General features: G+C 36.3%; 2 protein-coding genes across 5 annotated transcripts; both read left to right on the forward strand.

Annotated features, from left to right (window-relative positions):
- Nucleotides 1-184: 184 nt before the first annotated feature.
- LOC147389371 (protein SWOLLEN 1-like) lies at nt 185-18,647 on the forward strand. 3 transcript variants are annotated; one of them, XM_086417930.1, is made up of 16 exons: nt 185-517; nt 4,761-6,358; nt 6,760-7,272; nt 8,027-8,427; nt 8,824-9,276; nt 9,382-9,806; nt 10,357-10,409; nt 10,512-10,619; nt 10,702-12,452; nt 12,657-12,765; nt 14,747-14,924; nt 15,290-15,357; nt 15,437-15,549; nt 16,462-17,289; nt 17,805-17,904; nt 18,460-18,647. In XM_086417930.1, the coding sequence occupies exons 2-16, from the start codon at nt 4,771-4,773 to the stop codon at nt 18,477-18,479; spliced, it is 6,708 nt and encodes a 2,235-aa protein (XP_086274056.1). In that variant the 5' UTR covers nt 185-517; nt 4,761-4,770; the 3' UTR covers nt 18,480-18,647. The 3 variants fall into 3 exon arrangements, with proteins under 3 accessions (XP_086274056.1, XP_086274057.1, XP_086274058.1); XM_086417931.1 differs by having other exon boundaries at nt 16,477-17,289; XM_086417932.1 differs by having other exon boundaries at nt 8,027-8,340.
- Nucleotides 18,648-19,738: 1,091 nt separating this feature from the next.
- LOC147389372 (P53/DNA damage-regulated protein) lies at nt 19,739-23,272 on the forward strand. 2 transcript variants are annotated; one of them, XM_086417934.1, is made up of 3 exons: nt 19,739-20,047; nt 20,169-20,436; nt 22,875-23,272. In XM_086417934.1, the coding sequence occupies exons 1-3, from the start codon at nt 19,964-19,966 to the stop codon at nt 22,928-22,930; spliced, it is 408 nt and encodes a 135-aa protein (XP_086274060.1). In that variant the 5' UTR covers nt 19,739-19,963; the 3' UTR covers nt 22,931-23,272. The 2 variants fall into 2 exon arrangements, with proteins under 2 accessions (XP_086274060.1, XP_086274059.1); XM_086417933.1 differs by having other exon boundaries at nt 22,883-23,272.
- Nucleotides 23,273-23,956: the final 684 nt, after the last annotated feature.

Here is a 23,956-nt window from a genome sequence, read left to right on the forward strand (position 1 = left end):
AAATCACCCTAATAAAAAAGTTATGGCGGAATATGAATGGATGGGAGTACGTGCAGCGCACGTGCATATTCGGACTTCGGTTGTGATTATAAGCGAGGTACAATCGTAAATATGTCAAAGAACAGGGGCATCTGATTCAACAAACGTACCCCTTTTTTAAATTTGGACGCCAATCACACGTACCTCTCCTGAGTAGCTATACCAAGAAAGTTTGCGAAGCGTGTCTGCGAGTGAGAGCGCGAGAGAGAGAGAGAGAGTTGTTCGATTTTCGTACTTCTTCGTTTATTCAGCAGAAATACCCTTTGATTCACCTTGGAATTACCAACTCCAGGCACTGTAGTTCTTCTTCAACGTCGAAGAATACATGTAAGTAGGTCACCAAATTAGGGTTTCTTCTCTAGACTAGATACTTTCTTCACTATCTAAGGCGTGTCGCACTTTTGGAAAATGAGTCCGCGGATGCCGTAGGATTTAGGGTTTGGTGATCAACGGCCACGATTTTCGTCTCCTGATGGAGGTACCCCTGCTTCTTCTTGTTTCGTTTACATTCCTTGCCGTATTGTTACATTTCCACTTCAAATGTTGAAACAATTGAAACTTAAAAGCAGAAAATAAAATAAAAATAAAAATAAAAATTAGGGCTTCTGTTAGTTTCTTGTTTTAACTTGTGATTATTATTTTTTGGTTGGTAGGTAGAAGGTTAGGTTTGTTTGCGCAGTTGATCTGTGAAGAATTAGGGTTTTTGAGTAAAAAAAATTGTTTTTGAGATATTTGAAAAGTGGGGTTTGGTACATAGTAAAAAAACGATTTTTTAGGACATCTGAGGAGTAGTTTTGTGGGGCAAAAGCGCAAATTTTAATATATTATTTTAGGACATCTCAGAGGTTTCGTTGTGCGTCATGGTTTTCCAACTCGGACAAGTCAGAGTAGAATTGGTAAAAGGTTTTAGAGGCCACCCAGCAAGTAATTGTGCCGTCCAAAAACTGAGTCAATAAGAAATGGAGTCTCTAGGTTTTGTATGAACGATTTTTAATAATTAAATGTTTGTGATTAAAATGATATTTTGAAATTGGTTTGAACTTTGTTTGGGAGGCTTTGACTCGTGCGAGTCTGATTGGCCAAGTCAAACTGGACTTGGTGGGTACTGTTCCAATCTGATCTGGTTTGTAAAACCATGTTGTGTGTATACTTGACAAGATAGCTTTTAGTGTTTTTGAGAAGTAATTTATGGATGAAATTCAAACATTTTTATTTATTAATTTATTCTAATGCTGTTTTGGTAGTATGGGCTTATTAAGGCAAAATGGGAAATTTTTTATTTTTATTTTTGGAGGGGAGTTCTGAAAATTTGATGTTATTTTTGTGTTCATAAGTTCAATTTGTGCCTGTATTAATGTTACTTTTATTTGGAGGAAATACTTTGAATTGCTTTATTTATTTTTTAAATAAAAACTAATTAAAAAAAGAAATGAAAATGAAATGCCACGGTTTGTTTTTATTAGGTCCTTGTTTTCACAGTGACACCTCATGCTTCATTATATTATTGGCTCTTCATTGTTTGAAATACCAATTTGCAAACATAACTTTTGTGAAAAAGGTGCGACAATAATATTGTGGTTGGATACTGGACACCGGAGTTACCTATACTCATGGCATGGGTGCTTAGTGTCAAGGTGTTGACGTGTGTTCAACACACCAACTTTTGAAAATTTGAATACGGCGACACAATCATACGGAAAAATAAAATTCAAATGACTACATTCCAAAGAGTATTTTAGAGATCATGCTTATATTCCTTTAAAATAGAGAAATCATAATAGTAGAAGAAAAATTAATAAGATATACAAATTGTTTGATATGTCAAATTGAAACATGTCTTAATGAAGCAAAACTACATGGAAATCTTAGAGAAATGATTGGAAAACCTACTTGACTAAAACACAAAATTTGAACTGTTTGTTGGCACCTAACTTAATTTATTGGGTAATTTAGATATACCCTCCATGTTTTGTTCAATATTAGAGTTATCTTTGTGTTTTCAAATTGATGACATGCCCTTTGACCTAGGCCTTCCGTGAGAGACTAGCATGAATGATCTAAATGCTCTAATCTTCAACCTCTTTCTGAAAACCCATGATTTTGTCCACAAAATCAATTATCTATTTTTTTAATAAATAAAAAAATAATTAATAAGAGGATGAGATGAACTCAAGAAAGACGATACAAGGGCTAATTCCTTCCCATAGTAACAAAAAATGTCTTTCAATTTTTTGAAAAAAATGCGTCTTGTATCTTTGACGATTAAAATGATAAAAACGTCACTTTCAAGAAGTAGCGTTTTTTTGTTTTGTTGTTGTTGAAAAAGTAACGTTTTTTTTAAAACGTTTTGAACAAGTTTTTTTTCAAAAAAAGAAAAAGAAAAAGAGAGCTAAACACTTTTTTTTTTATATTTAAAATGTGTGATTTGATACCCAAGTGGCAAGGCGAGCGCCTTGGTGCGCTTCAAGTCGGGGCGGACCGCAGGCGTCTTAATAAATCTGAGCGGGGCAGTGTAAGTGAGGCGAACCAAGGCGCACGCCTTGGCTGTGCCTTAATCAAGGTGCACTAGGTGCATGCCTCACTTAAAATCGAATTATATATATATATATACACACACACACAAAAAAAGTACATTTTTTACTATTAAAAATATTTAGATTTACATTTTTTCATTTGTATTAGGCTCACTAGGGGTATAGGACTGACCCAAGGTACAGCCCGACTCTTTAGGGGTGGTTAGGGCTCAACCAAGCCTGAATCGGACCCACCCATTGACAATCCCAATTGTTCTTATGTTGTAGGTGCAATGGTACATGTTGTTTGGCCTGTTTATACTCACATTTTTCTTGTTCGTTCTCTCTAATTTTTCTGCTACTACTAGCACTTCTTCTTTTTGAAATATTGAATGAATACTTTACTATATTTTCAAAACTCATATTTATACATGTTATAATTGAACAATATTTGAAACCCATCTTTCACTTTTTTTTTTTTTTGAATATTATAACCTATAATTTTGTAATTTTATGGTGCCTTGCTTCACTTAGGCGTGCGCCTTAGGCACTAAGAGACCTTTGCATCTTTCGCCCTTAACTACACTGTTTAATAGAATTTGGTGATTCATAAATGTAAAAAAATGGGATTTGATGATAGTATCTTGATATTATGATTTTTCATTTTTTTCAATAGTATATTATTTTTAACAAAAGATATGTTGATGAGTAAACTTTTTTCTGTCATCATAACATGTATAATTATGTTTGAGAACATGTTATATTGGAAACATAGAATGAATTAAAATAATTTTCTTCTGTATTATTAAGTATATGCATTTTTCATAATTTTAAATATATTTGTTTTTCTCTTTTATGTTTCATCATTTTTTCCCGTTTCTTTCTATTTTTTGCCCGATTTCTACTTTTTTTCCCCAAAGTTTTCCCTTACCGTTTTAAACCCGTACTCCGACTTTGTGACTATGCTCCCTTCACAAACCAAAGCCCATTCTAAAGAGGAGTTTCTCAAAGAAAAAGCATTTAAATTCGGAAAACTGTTTACACCAATAAAAGATAGAACCCAGAATACTTGAAATAAATTTCTGCAAAGACTGTTTATTCCCTTTGAAGATTCACTTGTTACTTTCTTTCTATAAGCCCCAGCAATTGGTAAACAAATCAAGTTTCTAAAGAATTCTCTTTCTACCAGATAAAGTCTCTTTCTACCAGATAAAGTCGTGGACTTTTTGATGCAAGACAAAGAGGGAACAAAGGGGCATGTGAACTTTGTTTGGGATTACAACATTTTGCAATCATGATTAGGGGTTTAGGTTTATATGGTGAAGGAGAGGGTTAAAAGTCGAGGCTTGTAGGTTAAGGATTAAGGGTTAAGAAAAATGAAAAATGAAAAATGATTAAGAGTTGAATGAAAGGGGTTTCAAGAATCAAGAAAATTAAAAGAAAATCAAGGAAAGAAAATAATATTTGGAAAAAAAATGGGATAGAAGGATAAAACCTTGGGGAATCACACTAAGGATTTCTTGGAATTACACCAAGAATGATGGAGAATCACACCAAGAAATTTCATTGGAAGAAACATTCTTTATTTATAAACTCTCTTTGTCAAAATAAATCCTAATACAACCTATATATAAAGAAAAATTATCCTAATAAAACTAAAATACCAAATAAAGAAATTAATAAAAATCTAATTTTCACAACTTAATCTTTCCTAAATTTTCGACCCTTGTAAAGTTAAATAAAAGACATACTAAAGTTACCAAACTACATTATATTTAGACCATGGTGTCAATTGGGAGAGTTGGTAAAGTCTGTGAGTGGTAGTACCATAGACGTGGGATCAAAGCTGCTCCTGCTTTACCCACGTACCTATCAAAAATAAAAATGAAGATAAAATACTTCTGCATAGAAACACAATTATTAATGTAAATGTCTTACTAGTTCAGTGTTGGAACAAAATCTTATACTTTCTTGATGTTAAACATGCACGAACTCTAGGTTCTCAACTATTCAGTGAGTTGAAATGATTTGGTACTAGGTGCCCTTAAAAGTTAAAATCCCTTCTAAATCTTGTTTAAATTACTGTATACATATTGTGATCGATCTCTTTAAGTGAAAGAAATCAACAAATTGTCAATTTAGAACATGACTTTGATGTTTGTATCATTTTTTTAATTCATCAAGTAATCCTTCTTTTTCTTTTTCTAGGGATACACCCATGGATTATGATGACAATGAGTTTCAAAGCCAGACATTTCAGTTAGCTGATGAAGAGAACATCAAATTTTCTTCAGGCTTACGTTCATATTCACTTCCTAAATTTGATCTAGATGACAATCTTCAGGTCCACCTGAGGTACGATAGTTTAGTTGAATCAGACGTTTTACTTGGCATCCACAATCAAGACGAGAACCAGTGGATAGAAGATTTCTCAGGGGGAAGTAGTGGGATAGAGTTTGGTTCAAGTGCTACTGAATCCTGCACTCTTTCAAAGCGTAACAATGTTTGGTCCGAGGCCACTTCCTCGGAATCTGTTGAGATGCTGTTGAAATCAGTTGGGCAGGATGAGATGATCATGGAAAAAACTATTATTGAGCGATCAGATGGCTGTGATGATAGCATAGCCAACCAAATGGAACCTGATTCAAATCAAGATGGTTCTGCTCCGTCCAAGATGGATGATGCTGTAGATGTTGGGTTCACATTACCACCCGACAAATGTCTGGAGAACTTTTCCGGGTTAATTAAGGATGCTGGGGATCGGTCCCTTCAGCTTGTAGCTACCCCTCAAAATGATGAGGGTGGAAAATCTGGGAGTGCAAGCGAATTGGATCCAAGTATGGTTGATGATACCGATAAAAAAAAAAGTATGGTTACTGATGAAAACTGCAGTGAAGCAAAACAAAAGGAAGACAACCCGTTGTTTGGTGGATCTGAAGGGAATAAGAGACGGGACGATTTCACTGCTTCCGTGAGTATGCAAGTTGATTCAAATTCTGTGCAGAATTTTGCTGTAGGTCTGCAGAAAGACGAAGCTGATAAAGTAAGAGAGCATCAGGTTTTGAGCGGTGAGGCTAAGATGGGCAGTCAAATTATTGAAGAAAATAGAGTTGAACTTAGTGACAATAATTCCAGGAAACCATTCAATTCAGCACCGAAGGCTGATTCTATGGTGCAGATGAAAGAAGCGAGCAGTGTGACTATATTTTCCGAGAATTATGTTGAGTTCAATAATTGGGAAGGTGGTGTGTTGTCCAAAGACGTTGATATGGGTCCCTTGTTAACAGAAAACACACAAGAGGCATCTTTTATGGTGGATGATGGAGATGATAGTTCTGAAGTGCATTCAGTGTTGGAGTTGGACCCTTCAAGGCAGATAACACAAGGACACTGTAATGTTGAATCTTCTGAAAAACGTGGGGATTTGTTAGAAAATGATGATCAACAAATGGATTGTGAGATTTCTGTAAGTAATGCTGAAGCATTACCAGTGGAAGAAAGTACACTTCACTTTTTTGCAGATGCTCACGTCTCATCATACATGCAGGTAGAATCCATGCAAAAATGTGATAAAATTTTAAGTGAAACTGAGGGCAGTGATGTTCATATCAGCCATCTAGATGTTTCTGTTCCTGGAAAGGAGAATGGAAAGTTAGCTACTGATCCAGGTAATGAGAAAATTGAAACCTATGGTTCTCCTACCATGGATAAGAGGGCATCTTCCTCATCTCCAGGTCCAAGTACTGCTACAATGGAGGCAATGGTTCATGAGTTACCATCTTGTCAGATTTTTGGCAATGAAACAGGTATATTTATTACATAAAGAGAGCTGCCATTGGCCCCCAACCTTTACTTATTACACCCCCAATTAAAAATAAAGAAAAGAAGTGAATGGTTGAGAATAAGTAAAAGTTGGGGTGCCAATAGAAGCTCTCTCGTTTTTTTTGGGTGTAGGATTTTATGAGCGTACTGAATTTGTTTGAACGAGTGTGTTATAATGTTTTGTAATGTTGAGATTTTGAGTCAAATCTTTGTTATGTTTGAAGAGTGTTTTAATCGTAAATTGGGGTGTGATAAATAATTTAGAAATTGAAGGTGTAATAAGTAAAAGTTGGGGTGCCAATAACAGCTCTCTACCTAAATTCTATTTTGAATGTCAAACTCTAGTAACTACTTAACTCCCGACTATTGCTCCATTTCTTGGCAGTTTCAACTGAGGTTGTCTCAGAAGTCACCAACTTGGCATCCAAAAACGAATTGAATGGCGTTCACCACTTACTTTTGGGAAGTGGTGGTGCTGAAGGTGAAGTTATTGAGCGCAACGAGGTGGCTGACTCGCTTTTACCCGTAGAGGATTCTACTCATTTGGTCAAAACGGAAGAAACATTAACCAAAATCTCCATGGAACCAAGTTCATTAATTGTGAAAGAGAGCTCCCAAGCGGACAATGACTTGGTCTCTAATTCTGTATTTGAGAAAGGTGTAGATTGTGATGATGGCGGAGAGATGATATCCAAGATTGTTTGTCAGCCTTCATCCTCAATGATGATTGATAGTACGACATGCCAGAATGAACCTCAAGCATCGGTAGCTAACAAACCCACTCAACAATGCTCCACAGTGTTAGAAGAGCATCCTGTTGTACATGATTCCTCTGAGAAAGAAAAAGATGGCGCTGAAGTACTTGAAAAGTGTGAAAAATCTTCTATAAAAATTACAGGTGATTATTTGATATAAATATATTTCATTGTGCCCTTTATCTTTTGTCCAGCATTGTAGAATATATATATTTTTTAATTATTTCTCTCAATGTGTCCAAAAATATTGTTGTGGACTTTTTTTCATTTTTATGCACAAAGAAAGTGGGGGAAAATGTCAACCACCTTTACGTTGGCATGTGGCTAAAAGGGACTGGTCTCTCTTTCTCTTCCATGTGTACTGGATCCTTCTTTTCTCAGTTTTGGAACTTTTTAGCAGTTGGGTTTTTCATGCTTTTAATGCTCGAAGTATGATTTTTCGAAGAAAGTTTCCATTTGCAATCTCTTGTGGCGTTTGAAGGCGCGACATAGAAGAATCTTTTGAAGGAGGATCAGGATGTATGGTATCTTTCTGGCTGGTAAAGCTAATCTATTCCTGCTTATAAAAAGGGAGGTTGGGGGGGGGGGTGTTTAATCTGTTCCTCTGGTCTAAGATTCATGTGGAATTTAAGGAGATATATTTTGAGGTTTTTGTTTTTAGGTGGAAATTGCAATATATGGCGAGTAGTAGCTTGTTGTATCTTCAGAGGTTGGTCCTTGTTAGGTCACTTCGATCACTGGGGATGGCTTCTTTATTGTTAACTTTTTTTTAATGGAGACTTTTATTATAAAAACGGAACTTTTGAAAATTGGTCAATATCGAAATCCAATATCAATGTGTTCTACACTGACAGATTTCAGTCTTCCACATTCTAATGGTTACGCTTTTCTTTGCAGGTGATTCCTTGAATGGTCGTGAGGTTTCCTTAAGACCTGAAACTGTGTCTGTTGAGGAAGCTGAATTTCATGCCTTGGAAGCGGGAAGTAACAGTCCAAATATTAATGAACTTAATTGTGGTTCTCCTACTGTCATTAGTTGTGTTCAGGTCTCTCAAACTGAAAAAGAGCACCAAGAGGGAGACAAAAGTTCCTTGGATGAGAAAGCTCCCATTTCTGAAGACATAGATAGGGAGTCCAATGAAGTTAGGTCCACTGCCCATGTTCCGAAAGATAACGATGCCGCTGAAGATGACAAAAGTTTTTCTTTTGAGGTTAGTTCACTGTCAGCGCTCTCCGAAAGAGAAACTATCAATGGATGGAAACCTTTTCCTAGTATTCAGTCTTATGAACTTCCTCAGGTACTCTATTCATGGATTGGCATATTTTTTTGAAAGGTCATGGATTTGTAGTTTATTATTATTAAAAGAGTTTTTTTTTTTTTTATAGGTATATTAATTAAATCAGGGCTTTTGTAGACATGTGCTCCAAGGGCACACATTAAGATGCATTAAATACACCTTGAAAATTTAATTTCCTACCAAAAATGCCCTAAAAAAATTGTTTTTCATACTAAAAATACCCTCAAATGCTCATTTTCCAAGGTGTATTTAATGCGCCTTAACGTGTGCCCCTGGGGCACATGTTAACAAAACCCTTAAAGCAATTAATTTTTTTATAATGTTTCCCATTTTACCGATAATATCTTTTTTTTCCTAATGTTCTATATGTTCTTATTTTCTGTCTGTTTTTCAAAGACTGTAGGGAGTTCTTCCACAACCTCTGGCTTAAATCAATCAGAACGCAAGACGCTACAAGAAATTTCTCTTGAGAATCCCGACAAGGCTTGTGGAAAGAATCTATGTCAAAGTTCCAAGGGTGATGCTGAGTGCAAAACAATGCCAGTGTCTGGCAAGGCAGCTGACGATGAAAATACTAAAGGGAAGTCTCTTAAAGATGATCGCCCTCAACGTGGAAAAGAGCTCAAAGAGAGAGGCAGTGGATTCGTAGATCGAAAGACCCATGTTTCTGATGACATAGATGGAAAGGGTAATATAGCTAAATGCGTAGCTCATGATCCCAAAGAAAATGTTGTCGAAGTGGGGAAAAGTTCCACTTTTGAGGTCTGTCCATTGGCTGGTCTGTCTGAAAGAGAAACTAGCAATGGATGGAAACCATTTCCCAGTACCCAACCTAGTGAAATTCCTCAGGTACCTTTTCTTGTTGTTTGTAGTTCATTATAATTTAGGCAATGTTTTTTTTTGCTCTTTTTCCTGATACTCTGCTTACACTTATTTCTTTACTCTTTTTTGAAGACTGTAGGCATGTCCCAAACAACATCAGTCTTACCTCATGAAAGTCCTCGAACCTATGGTGGAAAGAATGTACATCGAAGTTCCAAGGGTAACGTTGAGGATAAAACAAGACCGTTGTCTGGTAAGGCAACTAACAAGGAAACTGCTAAGGATGGGATACCTCTTAAAGAAACTCTCCCCACCAAGCAGAAAAAAGTAAGAGGGAGCAATTCACTTAGTGCATCCCCTAGTTCACTTGGGGATATGAGTCAGGTTGTGCAAGAGGAAGGGTTGCGGCCAATTGGATACTTTGAAGGCTTTGTTCAGACTTCCAATCTGCCAGATTTGAATACTTCGGTTTCTCCATCTGCATCATTTCAACAGCCTTTCACGGATTTCCAACAAGTGCAACTGCGTGCACAGATCTTAGTTTATGGATCTTTACTGTGAGTCTTGGTACCTACGATTCAAAGATATCACAGCCGCACTTGGTTCACTAACAAGGAACATAACTAATGAAAATCTATGCTTGTAGATCTCTAATAGGAGCCCCTGTAAGTTTGTCTGTATGTATCACATCCACACTTATGGCAAGAATACAGGGGCTCAGTGTGCCACCTTGGAGATCTGCGTACTTAAAGAAAGAGATTATTAGATATTATTTATGATTCAATCTATGGGCTATCTTTTTTTGTATTGTTTGTTATTATTCTCAACAATCCAAAATTAATATGATGGATGGAGTGCTTCCTATCAGCTAATTTGTTTCAATATTGGCATAGAATATCTCCTACATACACCCAACAGTCGACTTTTGTCCTTGTTTTTTTCTTGTTGTTTTTTGGTTGGGGTTCATCCTTGCATGAGTCCCATGTGAAATTCAATATTTATGATACGTAGGTGATCAATATGACCTAGGACTTTAAAATTTCCCGTCAGTTTTTTTGTTTTCCTGCCAAGAATGTTTACTAAAGGGTAATGGAAATTTTGTTGCAGTCAAGGAACTGCACCCGATGAGGCATGTATGTTTTCAGCCTTTGGAGGATCTGGTCAGTGTTTATAAAATACATATATTATCTATTTACATTTCATATATTTATGCATCACTACTGCATGCCTGACAGTTCCTAATTGTGTTAAAAAAAAACCAGATAGTGGAAGGAGCTCATGGGAGAACGTATGGCGTGTTGCAGTTGAAAGGCTTCGCAATCAGAAATCCCCAATAAGTAACAATGAGACTCCCCTACATTTGCATTCAGGTACATCTTCTAGCTTGAAACCTATTTAGATTTCGTTGAAATTTTAAAAGCTCTAATTGCATTTGCAAACTGAGCGTCGCAGGTGCCAGAGTTCCTGAATCAGCAACCAGACAAAGTGTCCACAAAAGTGAAGCTCCTTCCACACCTGTTCGAGCTGGCAACAAAGGCCCCCCTTCAACAATTATAAATCCTGTTATGCCCCTATCATCCCCATTGTGGACTATTTCGACTCCTTCCCGTGATGGATTACAGCCCAACAGCATACCAAGGGGGTCACCTGTGGATTCTCATCAAATGCTTTTTCCATTACATGCTTATCAGTCTCCACATGTGAGGCATTACGTGGGAAATACCACTCCTTGGCTGCCTCAGCCCCCTTCTTCTGGAACCTGGGTTGCCACTCCACAACCTGCATTACCCATTTCTGAAACAGTTCATGTAACTTCTGTTCGAGAGTCATCAGTACCTCTTAATCCTTTTAGTCATACCGGGGCTCCTCCGAGTGTTCCTGCAGGAACCCCTTTGCCAATGGAGTCGAAAATGGCTAAAGTGTCACCCGGAAAGCGCCCTTCTGCTGATTCGAAGCCTAGAAAAAGGAAAAAGATTTCAGCTTCTGAGGAACCTGGCCAGATCACTTTGTGTGTTCAACCTCAGAAAAATTCAAGTTCCACTGTTGCCCAGTTACCTACATCCGTTATCACCACAACTCCAGCAATCTCTGCAAAGAAAGTTACTTCGGGCAGTTCTGTTTTAGCCAATTCACCACCCATGTCTTCCACACATTACCAGATAATAGGGAGTTCGGGTCAGACCACAGAGCGGAGGGTTATCTTCTCAGAGGAGACGAGTAGTAAGATCGAGCAGGCTAGGCAACAGGCAGAAGACGCCTCTGCCCTTGCTGCCTCTGCAGTCAAGCACAGCCAAAGCATTTGGAGTCAGCTAGCCACTCAGAAGAATTCAAGATTGGCTTCAGATATTGAAGCTACACTAGCATCTTCCGCAGTTGCAATTGCCGCAGCCGCCTCGGTTGCAAAGGCAGCAGCGGCGGCTGCTAAGGTTGCATCTAATGCTGCATTGCAAGCTAAACTGATGGCCGAAGAGGTTTTGTTTGCAAGTAAATCTGGGAATCCTACTCCAGAAGCTTCTTTCGACGATGGTTTGAAGAATTTGGGAAAGGTCACACCTGCATCTATCTTGAAAGGCAAGGACAAAACTAACAACTCCGATTCGATTCTTGTTGCCACAAGGGAGGCTGCTAGGAGGAGGGTTGAAGCTGCTTCAGCTGCCACAAAACGAGCTGAGAATTTAGATGCTCTAGTCAAAGCTGCGGGAATGGCGGCTGAAGCTGTATCACAAGCAGGGACAATTATTGCAATGGGTGAACCTATACCTGTAACACTCAGTGAATTAGTCGAAGCTGGTCCAGATGGTTATTGGAAAGTACAACAGACCTCTACAAGTAGAGAACTGGCGAATATAGATGGTGTTAATAGATCTGTCGAACATTTTAATGTCTGGCCCTCAAATAAGAAAGAAACATTAAGAACCACAGAGCAAGGAAAGGTGCTTCCTCTGAAAGAGATATCAAGACCATCGGGTGAGAATAACATGTGGTTGGTAAATGACATGCAAAGGGAGCCTGTAACAAGTTGTGAGAAGGGATTGGTTCAAAATGGCAGTAAAATGCCCAGTTTAGCTAAAACAATTGGGGTTGTTCCTGAATCTCAGACTGGATCAACAAATGCTTCCATCTCTGCTCAAAGTGAGGAGTATGGACATCAACTTATTGGAACTTCAAAAGAGATAAGCATTAAGGAGGGTTCCCTTGCAGAGGTTTGTGATCCAAATGTGATAATACATTAGTAATTTATTTAGATCCATTGTTCTACTGAAATGATCTCATCATCCTGCTGTTAAGCAAATATGATGCCACTTAAGTGCAAAGCTTAAGTATTATTATTTTGGAAAACTTTATGTTCATTTTCTTGGTGCTCCCAAATTTTATTTTTACTTACTGATGCCATTTGAAACTTTTAGGTTCTTTCCGACAAGGAAGGTCTCAGAGGAGCTTGGTTTTCAGCTAAGGTACTGAGTTTGAAGGATGGGAAAGCCTGTGTAACATACACTGACCTTATGCGAGATGAAGGTATGCCAATGAGATGCTAATGGCAGCATATTATTTTAACTGAGAGTGGCTATAAAATCTTTAGTTAGTTCCCTTGTAGTTCATACTAATTAAATGCTGACTGTACCTAACCGGTTGTCCATTCTATTTTCTTTCCTCTCCTCCACGTTCTAAAATAGGTGATAATCTCATTTTCTCATCTCCTTCCAAATACACCACATTCTTTATCTATCTATCTACTAGTCTATTGCATATGCCGCCCTTTGTAGTGGAGAGGAAAGAAGCCTAGGAGTCCCATATGATCTAATACATCTTAGACCTTGAGAATTAGATGGCCAAGAGTCTAGAAGGTTGCTATGATACGATAATGGGAAAATGGTTGTGCCATAGGATTGAATTTCTGTTATGTTATTGAGCCCTAAGATATAAAAAACACCTTCTGACCATCACAAAATTAATTGTGTGTTTAAAAGTTGATAAGGGATCAACTCTGAGATGCTAAAGTGTGTGTTTCATATTGGGGAAAATGCTAATACACCTTTTGGATTTAATGAGAGGGTTGTCTAAACTTCTACCTAAAACTTGTGGTTCTCACAATAGGTAGTGGGCTACAAATTCTCTTAGCTTGAACATTGCTTGGGAAGATCAGTGGTTCAACGACCTAGGTTTGCTCTCCAGGGTCTTGAGACCGAGTCTCCCCACCCTTGACTTTACCTGATATGCCTGTTTGTGGTGGTAGGGCATATCCGCATGGATTACTCCCACTTCCAATTGGGGGGGGGGGGGGGGGACACCCTGTCTTATACAAAAAATTGTATGTTGCACGAATAAAATGATACTACGAACTGCCACTTCCTTTTCTTCTCTCTGCTAATGGTAAAAAAGATGGTGTTGTTTTGCCTGCACTCCTTGTTGACGGTAAAAAATGTTGGTATTTGTTGGTAGTGATGAATTATGATGTTGAAGCGCTTTTACAATTAGGGTAGGGAGGGATCCCTTGTAGAAGTTCCAATAAGCTCATCTCCATGTGGGACATACATGCCAATTCATACGCCTGGTGGTGGTTCTCACATCGTGATTACGTTGACAATCTAACGCACAATATGTTATCCAAACTATGGACACCTCCTATATGATTGTTCAACATGATTTAGTCAGTCATCATCGTTGTCATGTGAGTAAACCTAAGAATTTTCCAATAGGAGTCGAATAAAGAAAAGTTTTTAGAGATGTTTTTGGCATGTATAAAAAAGATTGATAACACCACCAATGAGAATAAGCTGTTGGTGCAAGTAGGGGTATTAAAAGTACAATAGGAAGTCTGAAATTGACTTGGATGGAGGTTGTAATAAAAGTTAAGAAGACATGCCTTGACAAATGAAATGGCCTAATATAGAGTGAAATGGCAACATATGATTCATGGTGCTGACACCAATGTTTGGGATGAAGTGCAAGATGATGATATATATGATTTAGGTATACTTAATCTTGGTACTTACTACCATAGTCTCGCCAAATTCAGTAACTTCTAGAAAATGTTTCAATTAAATTGTGATTTTTTTCCTTCACTGATTTAATTGTGACATTGAAAATTTACGTGATTACTTTGCGAATTTCATGATTAAATCACAAATGTGATGGTTAAATCGGGGAAAATGAAAGATGGCTTGATGCACTTGATGATCTTGGTGAAAATGATGGCGACCATTTTACCAATAAAACTTCATAAAACGAAAATGCAAATGAGGTGACATTGAATTTGATGACTTTGATCGTGTTATAAATCCCAACATGGATTCATGATTCTATTCTTTTTATATTTTAAATAATATAAACCTTTAATGTGTTATGGATCTATGATTACTTTTTGTTGATGTATGGATGGTATCAATATGGGGTTTGGTGATTTACTATTATAGTATAGTAGGGAATATTCTGTTGTGAGCATGTCAAGGACTGTTATCCATTCTTTCTGCTTACCTTTTTCATGTTAAATTTTCAGGTTCTGGTCAGCCTACTGAGTGGGTACCACTTGGTGGTGGAGATAAAACTCCCAGAATACGCATTGCCCATCCTATGACCTCCATCAAATATGGTGGAGGAAAAAAGCGTTCCAGAGCAGCTAGGGGAGATTGTGCATGGTCTGTTGGAGATAAAGTTGATGCATTGATCAGTGATGGGTAAGCATGTGATCATCGGATATTATTGAGTTTTTTGGTTATTTAAGTGAATGCATTTCGTTTTTACACTTCAATTTCATATCTGCGTGTTTAGTTAAATTTCTTAAGGATGGAACCAATAGTTAATTAGCCCCATCCCTTTGTTGCTAATTCCAATATATGAAGTAAGTAAATAATTTATTTTATTTTTTTAGTGGGTTAGCGGGACTTGAACCCACAACCTCAAAGTTGCATTGCAATATGTCAACCAACTGAAAGCGCATTACTAACTATTACAATTTGCCATATTTTATATTATCATGCATTCATATTATTTAATGTTTGCGAGCTTGCTTCATTTGCACAAGTACATACTACTTTTTCAGTTGGTGGGAAGGAGTTATCAAAGAGAAGAGCAGGGAAGATGAAACAAATTTGATTGTTCATATTCCAGGTATGCACATAGAATCTTTTTTACATTATTCACTTTCTCGTATAAGCATCACAAATTTCTCCTTGAATTTTGTATGCAGCTCAAGGAGATGTGTCGGTCAGAGCTTGGAATCTTAGGTTCTCTCTCATTTGGGAGGATGGAAAATGGGTGGAATGGTCCCGTTCAAGGGATAATGGTAGCTATTCCCATGAGGTCAGAACATTTATTTGTGTCTGGTGTTCTTTGTATTTGGTATTATTTACGAGAACTGCTATTGGCACCCCAACTTTTACTTATTACAACCCCAATTTCTTAAATTATTTATCACACCCTAGGGGTGTACAAAATACCTGTTACCAGCCCGAAACCGACTAGAACCCGACTCGGTTTGATTACAATTTCTATGATCTAGAACCAACCCGAACCTCTAACCGAGCCGTAAAATACCCGATACCTGTAAAATATTTAGATTTTTAAGTTAAAAATATTTGGAAATGTCTTATATAAGTTGCATATACTCTATTTTTTATAATATTTTCTAATGTAGTAAGATTTATATGTTTAAAAATTTGAACTCTAGTTTAGATTTAAACTAACCTATATAAATAAATCAAATTTTAAATTAAAATATTTAAAATTTTGAATTTTAATTTATGTCCGTACCTGTAAAATCGGGTTTGAGTAGGGTACGGGTATACCCTTTTGATCTTTACCTGTACCCGAAAAATCGGGTCTGGTTTGGTTCTGGGTAGTCAAATGTACACCCCTATCACATCCCGATTATATAGATTATGACACACTCTTCAAATATTGCAAAGTTTTGGCTTAAATTATAATCTCAACATTACAAACACTCGCACAAACAATTTCAGTAGTTGCTTACAATTATGATTAGGCTCATAAAAATTCCTAAACCCAAAAAATAGCTCCAAAAAAAAAAAAACAAGAGAGAGTCTATTGTTACCCCCAACTTTACTTACTCTCAACCGCTTGCTTATTTTCATTTTTTAATTGAAGTGTAACAAGTAAAAGTTGGGGTGCCAGCAGCAGCTCTCTTATTTACGCTGAATGTTTAGTTTTTAGAACTTTTTCTTTGATCATGTCTTATGTCTGTTACATTCTCAGGGTGGTACTCCGCAGGAACAGCCACCAAAGAAGAGCAGGCATGGTCCTAAAATTGATCCTCCAGTTGAGGCCAGAGGGAAGGATCAGATGTCAACACACATGGGTATGGAGGAATCAGGAAAGACTGAGGCATCAAGGCCGCTGCCATTGTCTGATAAGGACAAAATATTCACTTTAGGGAAGAAAATCAAAGAAGACAATAAGTCTGATGCACTCATAACAAAGCGGGTTGGTCTGCAGAAGGAAGGTTCTAGAGTGATTTTTGGTGTTCCTAAGCCCGGGAAGACGAAGAAATATATTGAAGTTAGCAAACATTATGATGCTGATAGGGGTGCTAATATAAGTGAAGTTAATGATTCGGTTAAATTTGCGAAGTACTTGATACCTCAAGCTTCGGCTTCCCTTGGATGGAAGAATAGTTCTAAAGTTGTTACTAAGGGAAAACAAGTAGTTGATTCTAAGCCTAAGGTGTCTAAGTCGGGAGTGACGAAAAACTTTCCGAGTGTCAGAACCCCTATTGGCCATGATGAAAACATGTCAGAAAAGCAGAACCCACAAGAAAGTGCCTCTAACACCCGCAAAATCACTGAGGGCACACCATTATTTTCTTCACTAAATCTTCCATCAAATGCTCCTCCTGCCTCCAAGAGGAAGCCTCCCCCAGCTGTTGGCACTGACTTAGGCAGTAAACGAAACTCTGCACCTTCAGGTGAGAAGTTGGTTAGAAAAGGTGAAAGTGGCAGTGGCCATAATGATAATCATGGAAAATCAATACCTGATGCAGTTGAACCCAGAAGATCTAACCGAAGAATTCAGCCAACGTCAAGAGTAAATCCTCATACTTTGAATGTTTTCCATTTCAGTACATATCCTTACTTAGCTCCCAAAATTATCAGTTAAACAAGTTAATTGCCAACCAGATATTATCAGTTTTAAACCATTAAGAAATGGTTTTGAAATAACTAATACGATTTTACAAACTTGTGTGCAATTTCTCACCCCACCCCACCAGGACCCACAACAAAAATAAAAATATTATTTATAATTAAAATTAAAACGTTATGATGGATCAAGCAGATGGCTATTATCATCCATTCAGATGGAGACGGAGATACCTCAGTTTTACCCATTGAACAGTGGCTCCCATTTACCTACTTGCATGTGCACTATGTGTATTTCTTGCTGTTTATGTACAATTATCTACATACCTTCTTATATATTAGTTCTTTTATTTCTTGTAACCAACAGAAAAAATGTGCCTTTGTGCTGCACTGTTAAGCGTGTTTGCATGATCTCTTCTACATGTTTGAGTGAAGTAATGAGTGCGTGTTGCTTTTCTACAGCTATTAGAAGGACTACAAAGCTCCCTTACCATCTCGAAGATCCCTGCTGCTTCACATGACAAGAGTACAAAAGCCCAACAAAGGAGTGCATTTTCCAGGGGTATCTCTCTTAAACTCTCAGAATTTCGTTTGAATTTTCCTCAAGAGGGATGGTGTTTGGTATTGTGCTTCGACTCATGAAAAATGATCTTTAAAAACACATGATCCCAACCATGTAAGCACAAAATCCAATGGTCGGCCGAGAATTGTTCCCGGGATAATTATCCCAAGATATTTGTTAAGACACTCATAAAATCCCAACTTTTGGATTTTGTGTTCACACGACTGGGTTCATGTATTCTTACACCAAGTGATTTTGTATGAGTCGCGGGAACCCAACCCTCTATATAAATATATCCCCAATTTGTACTCCTGCCTGTGGGGGCCTAATATGATAACATTTTAGACCATCCAACCATCCATTATCTGGACCGCTCATTTAAACCTTTGATTTATGATAATGATCTTCATGTTGTGAAAGATACCATCCAAAATGTTATCCATATGGACCCCCAAGAGTGTTAGTACAAGTTTAGGAGTAAGTATAGCTCGACTTGTATGTATTTATTTGTTCTTGTTTTTGCAAATGTTTGAATCTGACAGTTAATTGAAACAGGGAGTAACCGTGGTGGTTGAGAGAACTCGCAATGCTGTGATTTAGTGCTCGTATCCGCTTGCAGCTGTGTAAATATTAATTGTAGGATTTGTAGGAGAGAATAATTTCTTGTTTTATTGGGCTTCAGATGTATGTTCTCATATACAGTTAAATATTAAATATAAGTTTCTTCTCCATTGTGAACTCTAGGATTTGGGCTATGAACATGACTTGAACTTGCTCAACTTGTTGGGCCATACATTGCTAGAATTCTTTCCAGGAGATTGATAGGGCACACCAATCAAGTTTACCAAAATTCTGCAGTTAGTTTTCATCTTTTTCTAGTTTTTTATTAGAGCTGCTATTGCCACACCAATTCCTATGTAAATCACCAAAGAATTGCACAATTGGTGTGGCAATAGTAACTCTCATATGTAAATGATATTTTTTTTTGGGTTTCTTACAAAAAAAAGAAAAAGAAAAAAACCCAATCTTGTTCTTGACATTTGATGGATGAAAATAAAAATATGAGAGTGAAGGTGAACGTGTTTCACAAGTGGGTTCAACGGGGGCCCCTCCTAGGGAGACTTAATCTCACCAATGTGAGGATACTCAACAGAGGATTTTGTGATACAAGACTTCTAAATAATGAAGCCATTAAATTACAATGAAAACCTCAACTTTGATCTAGGGGTAATTAGGAAATCTTGACGACTAAAGAAAAAAAATTAACCAAACGAAGTTTTACAAAGAAAACCAAATACCACAACAAAGATATAGTAGATTCCTATTGATTTAATTCAGAAATTTTAGATCCAATTATGTCAAAATTTTACGGGGATTCTACCAAATGAAAAGTTAAATCGTTTTTTAGAGGGCTATTTTTGACACTCCCAAACTTTTACTTATAGCACTCCAATTTAAAATAAAGAGTCATGCTGGTGTAACATTAGAATATACATCGATTCTCACATTACTGATGTCAAGGTGCACACATAAACATAAATGCTTTTCATCAAGAGAACAAGTAAAAGTTGAGGTGCCAATTCCCTTAAATTTCTATTCTTTTTCAGTTTATGATGTTATATGGGTCTAATCCTAATTGCAAACAACTACTGAAATTGTTTGCACGAGTGTTGTAATGTTGAGATTATAATTCGAGCCAAACTTTTGTAATGTTTGAATGATGTGTTTTAATCTTTAATTGGGGTGTGATAAATAATTTATAAAATTAAAGTGTAATAAGTAAAAGTTGGGTTGCTAATATCAGTTCTTGTTTTTTTTTTTTAAAGTGAGGGCAGCGAGTTTTTTAAGTCTCTGAGTCGGGAGCAGAAGCCGTCACGAAGCTCTATCCAAACGCATTACAAGTTTCTTGAGCGTAACCCCCAAATCCCCATCTCTACAATTCCTCTCTCAGAATACTTCAATTAATAAACCCTAGATCTTAAATCCAAATTTAAATCAACTTGAACAGAGAAAATCAAATCCTCATTCGAGTAGAGGATTATTTTTGTAGAAATTTCAAATGGACGAATCAATGAAACATCTTCAACAAAGTGTGATCGAGATTGAAATCGAAGCGGAGAATCTCCTTTTGGCTCGACATCAGGTGATAAAAAAATCCATAATTTTCTGTTTTAAATCCCCTTCAAAAAAATAAAAAAAGCACCTTTTCACACCCATTATGTATTTGTTTAAATGTTTCAATGAGCTTTGAAATGGAAATGTAGCTTGTTGAAAACGATAAGGTGAGAAATGGGAATAGGGAAGCATTAACAGCGTTACGGAAGAGAGCTCGTACGACAAAAACTAGTGTTCCGTCTCCATTTGAATCGATCATGAGAGAGATTGAGGGGATTGAATCGAAGTCGTTGATTAAAGAGGTTTGTTCCACTTGTGGGAATCATGATTCAAAGGAGAAGACATGGATGATGTTCCCAGGTGCAGATGTATTCGCTCGAATTCCATTCCACGCCGCTCATACCATCTTAGAAAAAGGTGCTTTTCTTTTTTTGAAATTTTAAATTTCAAGTTTGGTTAGGAATTTGAATGATTTATTTTATAATACCACATTGTATATTATGATAATTCTCAATTCATTGTATGGTTAGGATTTATTTATGTTCAATTAGAGTCTGATAGATGTATGGAATGTTGAATTTGACAAATATGATTCATGGCGTATGCATTATAAGTTAAATAATTTAATGTATAGTAATTATAATTATTTAATAACTATATGGTGGCATGCTTTTGCACACATGTATCAAAAGGGCTTATTTTGGTAATTTAAAATATTGATTAAAGGGTTTTTGAAGATATTTTTGTAATTTTGAAAACTAAGCAGCGCAATTATAAAATCGTGGGTTGCAATTTTCTTGGTTTTCAACCAAAATGACCCTGATTATATTAAGTTTAAATATAAAAGTGGGGGCATTTATGAGCACTCAAATTTTGGTGTCGAACCACTTCTATTCCGCCTTCTCTCATTATAATAGTAAAGATATTGATAATAGTGGATTATGTGATGCGATATATATATCAAATAAACAAAGATAATTTCAAGTGCAAAGGGTAGAACTTGCAATCCATGATAATTGTTGATCAATGTATTGTAATAGGGAAAAAAAGACTAAAAGATTTAGGATTGTCACACCAGAGTATGATAGAAATTTCATGTTGTGGTTACATAGTGCATAACTTAATCTTAATTGATGACTGTAGGGAAAAAAAAAAGATTTAAAAAAAATCATCATCAAAGCCTTGTCCCAAAAATTTGGGCAACAATACAAAACAAACCAAAAACATATGATATCTTCAATGTTGATCTCTTAAGAGTTGAAAATTCTGTGGCTACATTCCTCCCATAAACACTAGCATATTGCAAAAGAGGATAGATGGCATAGTTACCGTCCATAACTGGAGAATGTATCTAATGTTGGCTGTTCTCCTGCTGAACAAGGACTTTTTTAGTAAATATATTTGTTCACATAAATGGTTTCTCATGCCAACTTTCAATTATATCTTAGATGTTAAGCAACAAGAATCTAGCATTAAATTTTATTCTGTGTCATCTTGTGCTAAGGGTATAGGAATGGTGTTAGAGAACATATATTGTTGTAGTCATGAGCTTGTACTAATTCCAAGTACCGTAGGTTATGGGCCCAATTCTTAGGCTCAAGTCCATGCAAATGATTCTTCAGGTCTTGGGTCTGTGCTGCATCGTTTTTCTTGCTTGAAAGACCTCAAACTTTTTGAGTTAGAGGTCTTATTATCAAGTTTCGGATTTTGCCATCCTACTTTTCAAATAAAAGAGGTATTTAAAGTATCACCTTGGTACTCAATTTCTTCTTCCTTATCATACAACGAGAAGTAGCAATCTATATTGTGATCGGTCCAATTTTCAAATGATCAATCAAGCCAAGAGCAATGATCACTGATCAGATATGTTTGATCAACTCTAGTAAAATTGAATTATGAGGCATTGTAAGGGCATTCGTTAAAATACTTCAGCTTGTCATGTTACGGAAAAAAATATCTATGGGGAACTTGCCTAATTTTAGTTATACTGACTAGATCTTATTAGATATCATGGATTGTAATTATTTATTATTTTATCGATATCTGTTGAAGTGCCAACTTAGCTAAGTGGTAAGATTTGTGGAGTGTTGTTCCTACATCCTAGGTTCAAAACCCCTTGAACCCAATTTCATTTGCTAATCAGTAATGAGTAACCCTATACGATCAATTTTTATTATTATTGATGTCTATTATGATTTTGTCTAATCCCAAGCTTTCCCACCTAAAAAGATTTAAGAAATACAGAATAATCAGACTTCGAAATAATTGAACTTGTCATTCCTTGATATCATGCTTCAATTTTACATGTAAGTTTATAGTGATTAAGTTGTTTCTTTTCTATATATAAAACATTTCTTAGTTTGTCTAATTTAAATGTTAATATTTTCTTATTGCATACCATGTAATTCCCTATAATATCCACTTGTTTGTGCACTAGGCAGAAAGCCAACTTCAAAACTAAGTAGGCAGTTAAAAATACCACTAAAAATGTTGGAAGAATATTAATGGGTAACGTTTGGCTAAACCATTTATTAATATTTTTAGAATCCCCTCCAATGTGCAAGGCATGTGAATGTGCCATGTATGGCTCTAAAATCCTCCCTGAATGTCAGTTTTTTCTTTTCTTTTACATTTTATATATTTATTTTTTATAATATCAATTCAACAACTCTTTTCCTGATTGATTATAATGAATTTTCGTTACTCACTACTTATTACCCTTCTCTCCAGTAACTGATTTTGGCAAGGTTATGAGGTTTCTGATGCAAAATTACTCTCTTTTACATTATTTTCTTTATTTTCCATTTTTTGTTTGTTTGTAATGGATCTGATTTACTAATTCTGCTTATGTGGAGAAATGAAGATCAAGCACAACTCGACTATGATTCAAAGAAACTACAGAGCTATGTGAAGGAGAAATCTTTTTGGATTTCGGAAAAAGGGGTTCTTGCCGACAAGATCAATCCAGGTGTTCTCAGATCTCTCGTGACCTTAACTGACAAGGCGAAATAATTTCTGTATGGCAAAATATACTTCGCTTCGTATACATAATGTCCCTTCTCTACTTGAGAGTTTCCTTGGTATTTGCTACTAAGGGTTAGGAAAAAGACTGTAATTTTATGTTCTACATTCAGACCTAGTTTTGAAAATGATGAAGAATGAATAGAGTCGAAGGAATTTGTGTTTGGCATCTTTTACCTCTCTTTGGAACAATTAAACTTAATAATTGATAATGTTCTTATATTGGGGCCCATCCAAGTCATTTTTCTTTCAATAATTCTCTAATGCAACTAAGTTTAAAAAAAAAAAAAAAACCTAATTTGGGATAAGGCTTTGACAATTATAATGGGTTTCATGATTATTACAGATATGCCAAGGGTATAAATGGGTCGGATTGTATCCAAAAATCGAGTGATCCGAAATCCAAATTTAGCACAGGTTGGACCTTTGGAGTAGATCCTAATAAAAAATGGGTTGAATATGATTTGATGTCCCTTGATTCGAGTCCGATCTTGGTTGGTTTGGATTCATCCCTATATCCGTCTATATCCAAAATAATATATTGCTTTGAAAATTAAAATTTTCAGGCGTTTGAAAATATCCTTTGTTTACTGTTTTAATATAATATGAATTATTATAAAATAAAATGATTATAATGATAAAATGAAGTAGAATAGCAATTTATCAAAGAAGTATAGTAGAAAAATATTTAACAGTTTGGACTTATCTGACCCGACCTGAATCAAGCAATTCGGACAGGTCAGATTTGAATACAGATTAAGTGAAAGTAAAATGATTCGGGTATGATTTTATAGTAGGATCCCGAGTTCGATTTGGATTTGGATTCAGATTGGATAAAAAAATTGGATTTGGATTCAGATTGGATAAAAAAATTGGATCTGAATATGGACATACTCAGATCCAGTCCAGCTCCAAC

This window comes from Akebia trifoliata, chromosome 12, assembly GCF_017979445.1.
Source record: "Akebia trifoliata isolate Shusen 1 chromosome 12, ASM1797944v1, whole genome shotgun sequence".
Taxonomy (NCBI): domain Eukaryota; kingdom Viridiplantae; phylum Streptophyta; class Magnoliopsida; order Ranunculales; family Lardizabalaceae; genus Akebia; species Akebia trifoliata.

Coding starts and splice junctions, on each gene's coding strand:
- LOC147389371 (XM_086417930.1), top strand. CDS start 4,771: ATGGATTATGATGACAATGAGTTTCAAAGCCAGACATTTCAGTTAGCT. Junction 12,453..12,656: donor AGGAGGGTTCCCTTGCAGAG/GTTTGTGATCCA, acceptor TGAAACTTTTAG/GTTCTTTCCGACAAGGAAGG. Junction 15,358..15,436: donor TTTGATTGTTCATATTCCAG/GTATGCACATAG, acceptor TTTTGTATGCAG/CTCAAGGAGATGTGTCGGTC.
- LOC147389372 (XM_086417933.1), top strand. CDS start 19,964: ATGGACGAATCAATGAAACATCTTCAACAAAGTGTGATCGAGATTGAA. Junction 20,048..20,168: donor TCCTTTTGGCTCGACATCAG/GTGATAAAAAAA, acceptor ATGGAAATGTAG/CTTGTTGAAAACGATAAGGT. Junction 20,437..22,882: donor TCATACCATCTTAGAAAAAG/GTGCTTTTCTTT, acceptor GGAGAAATGAAG/ATCAAGCACAACTCGACTAT.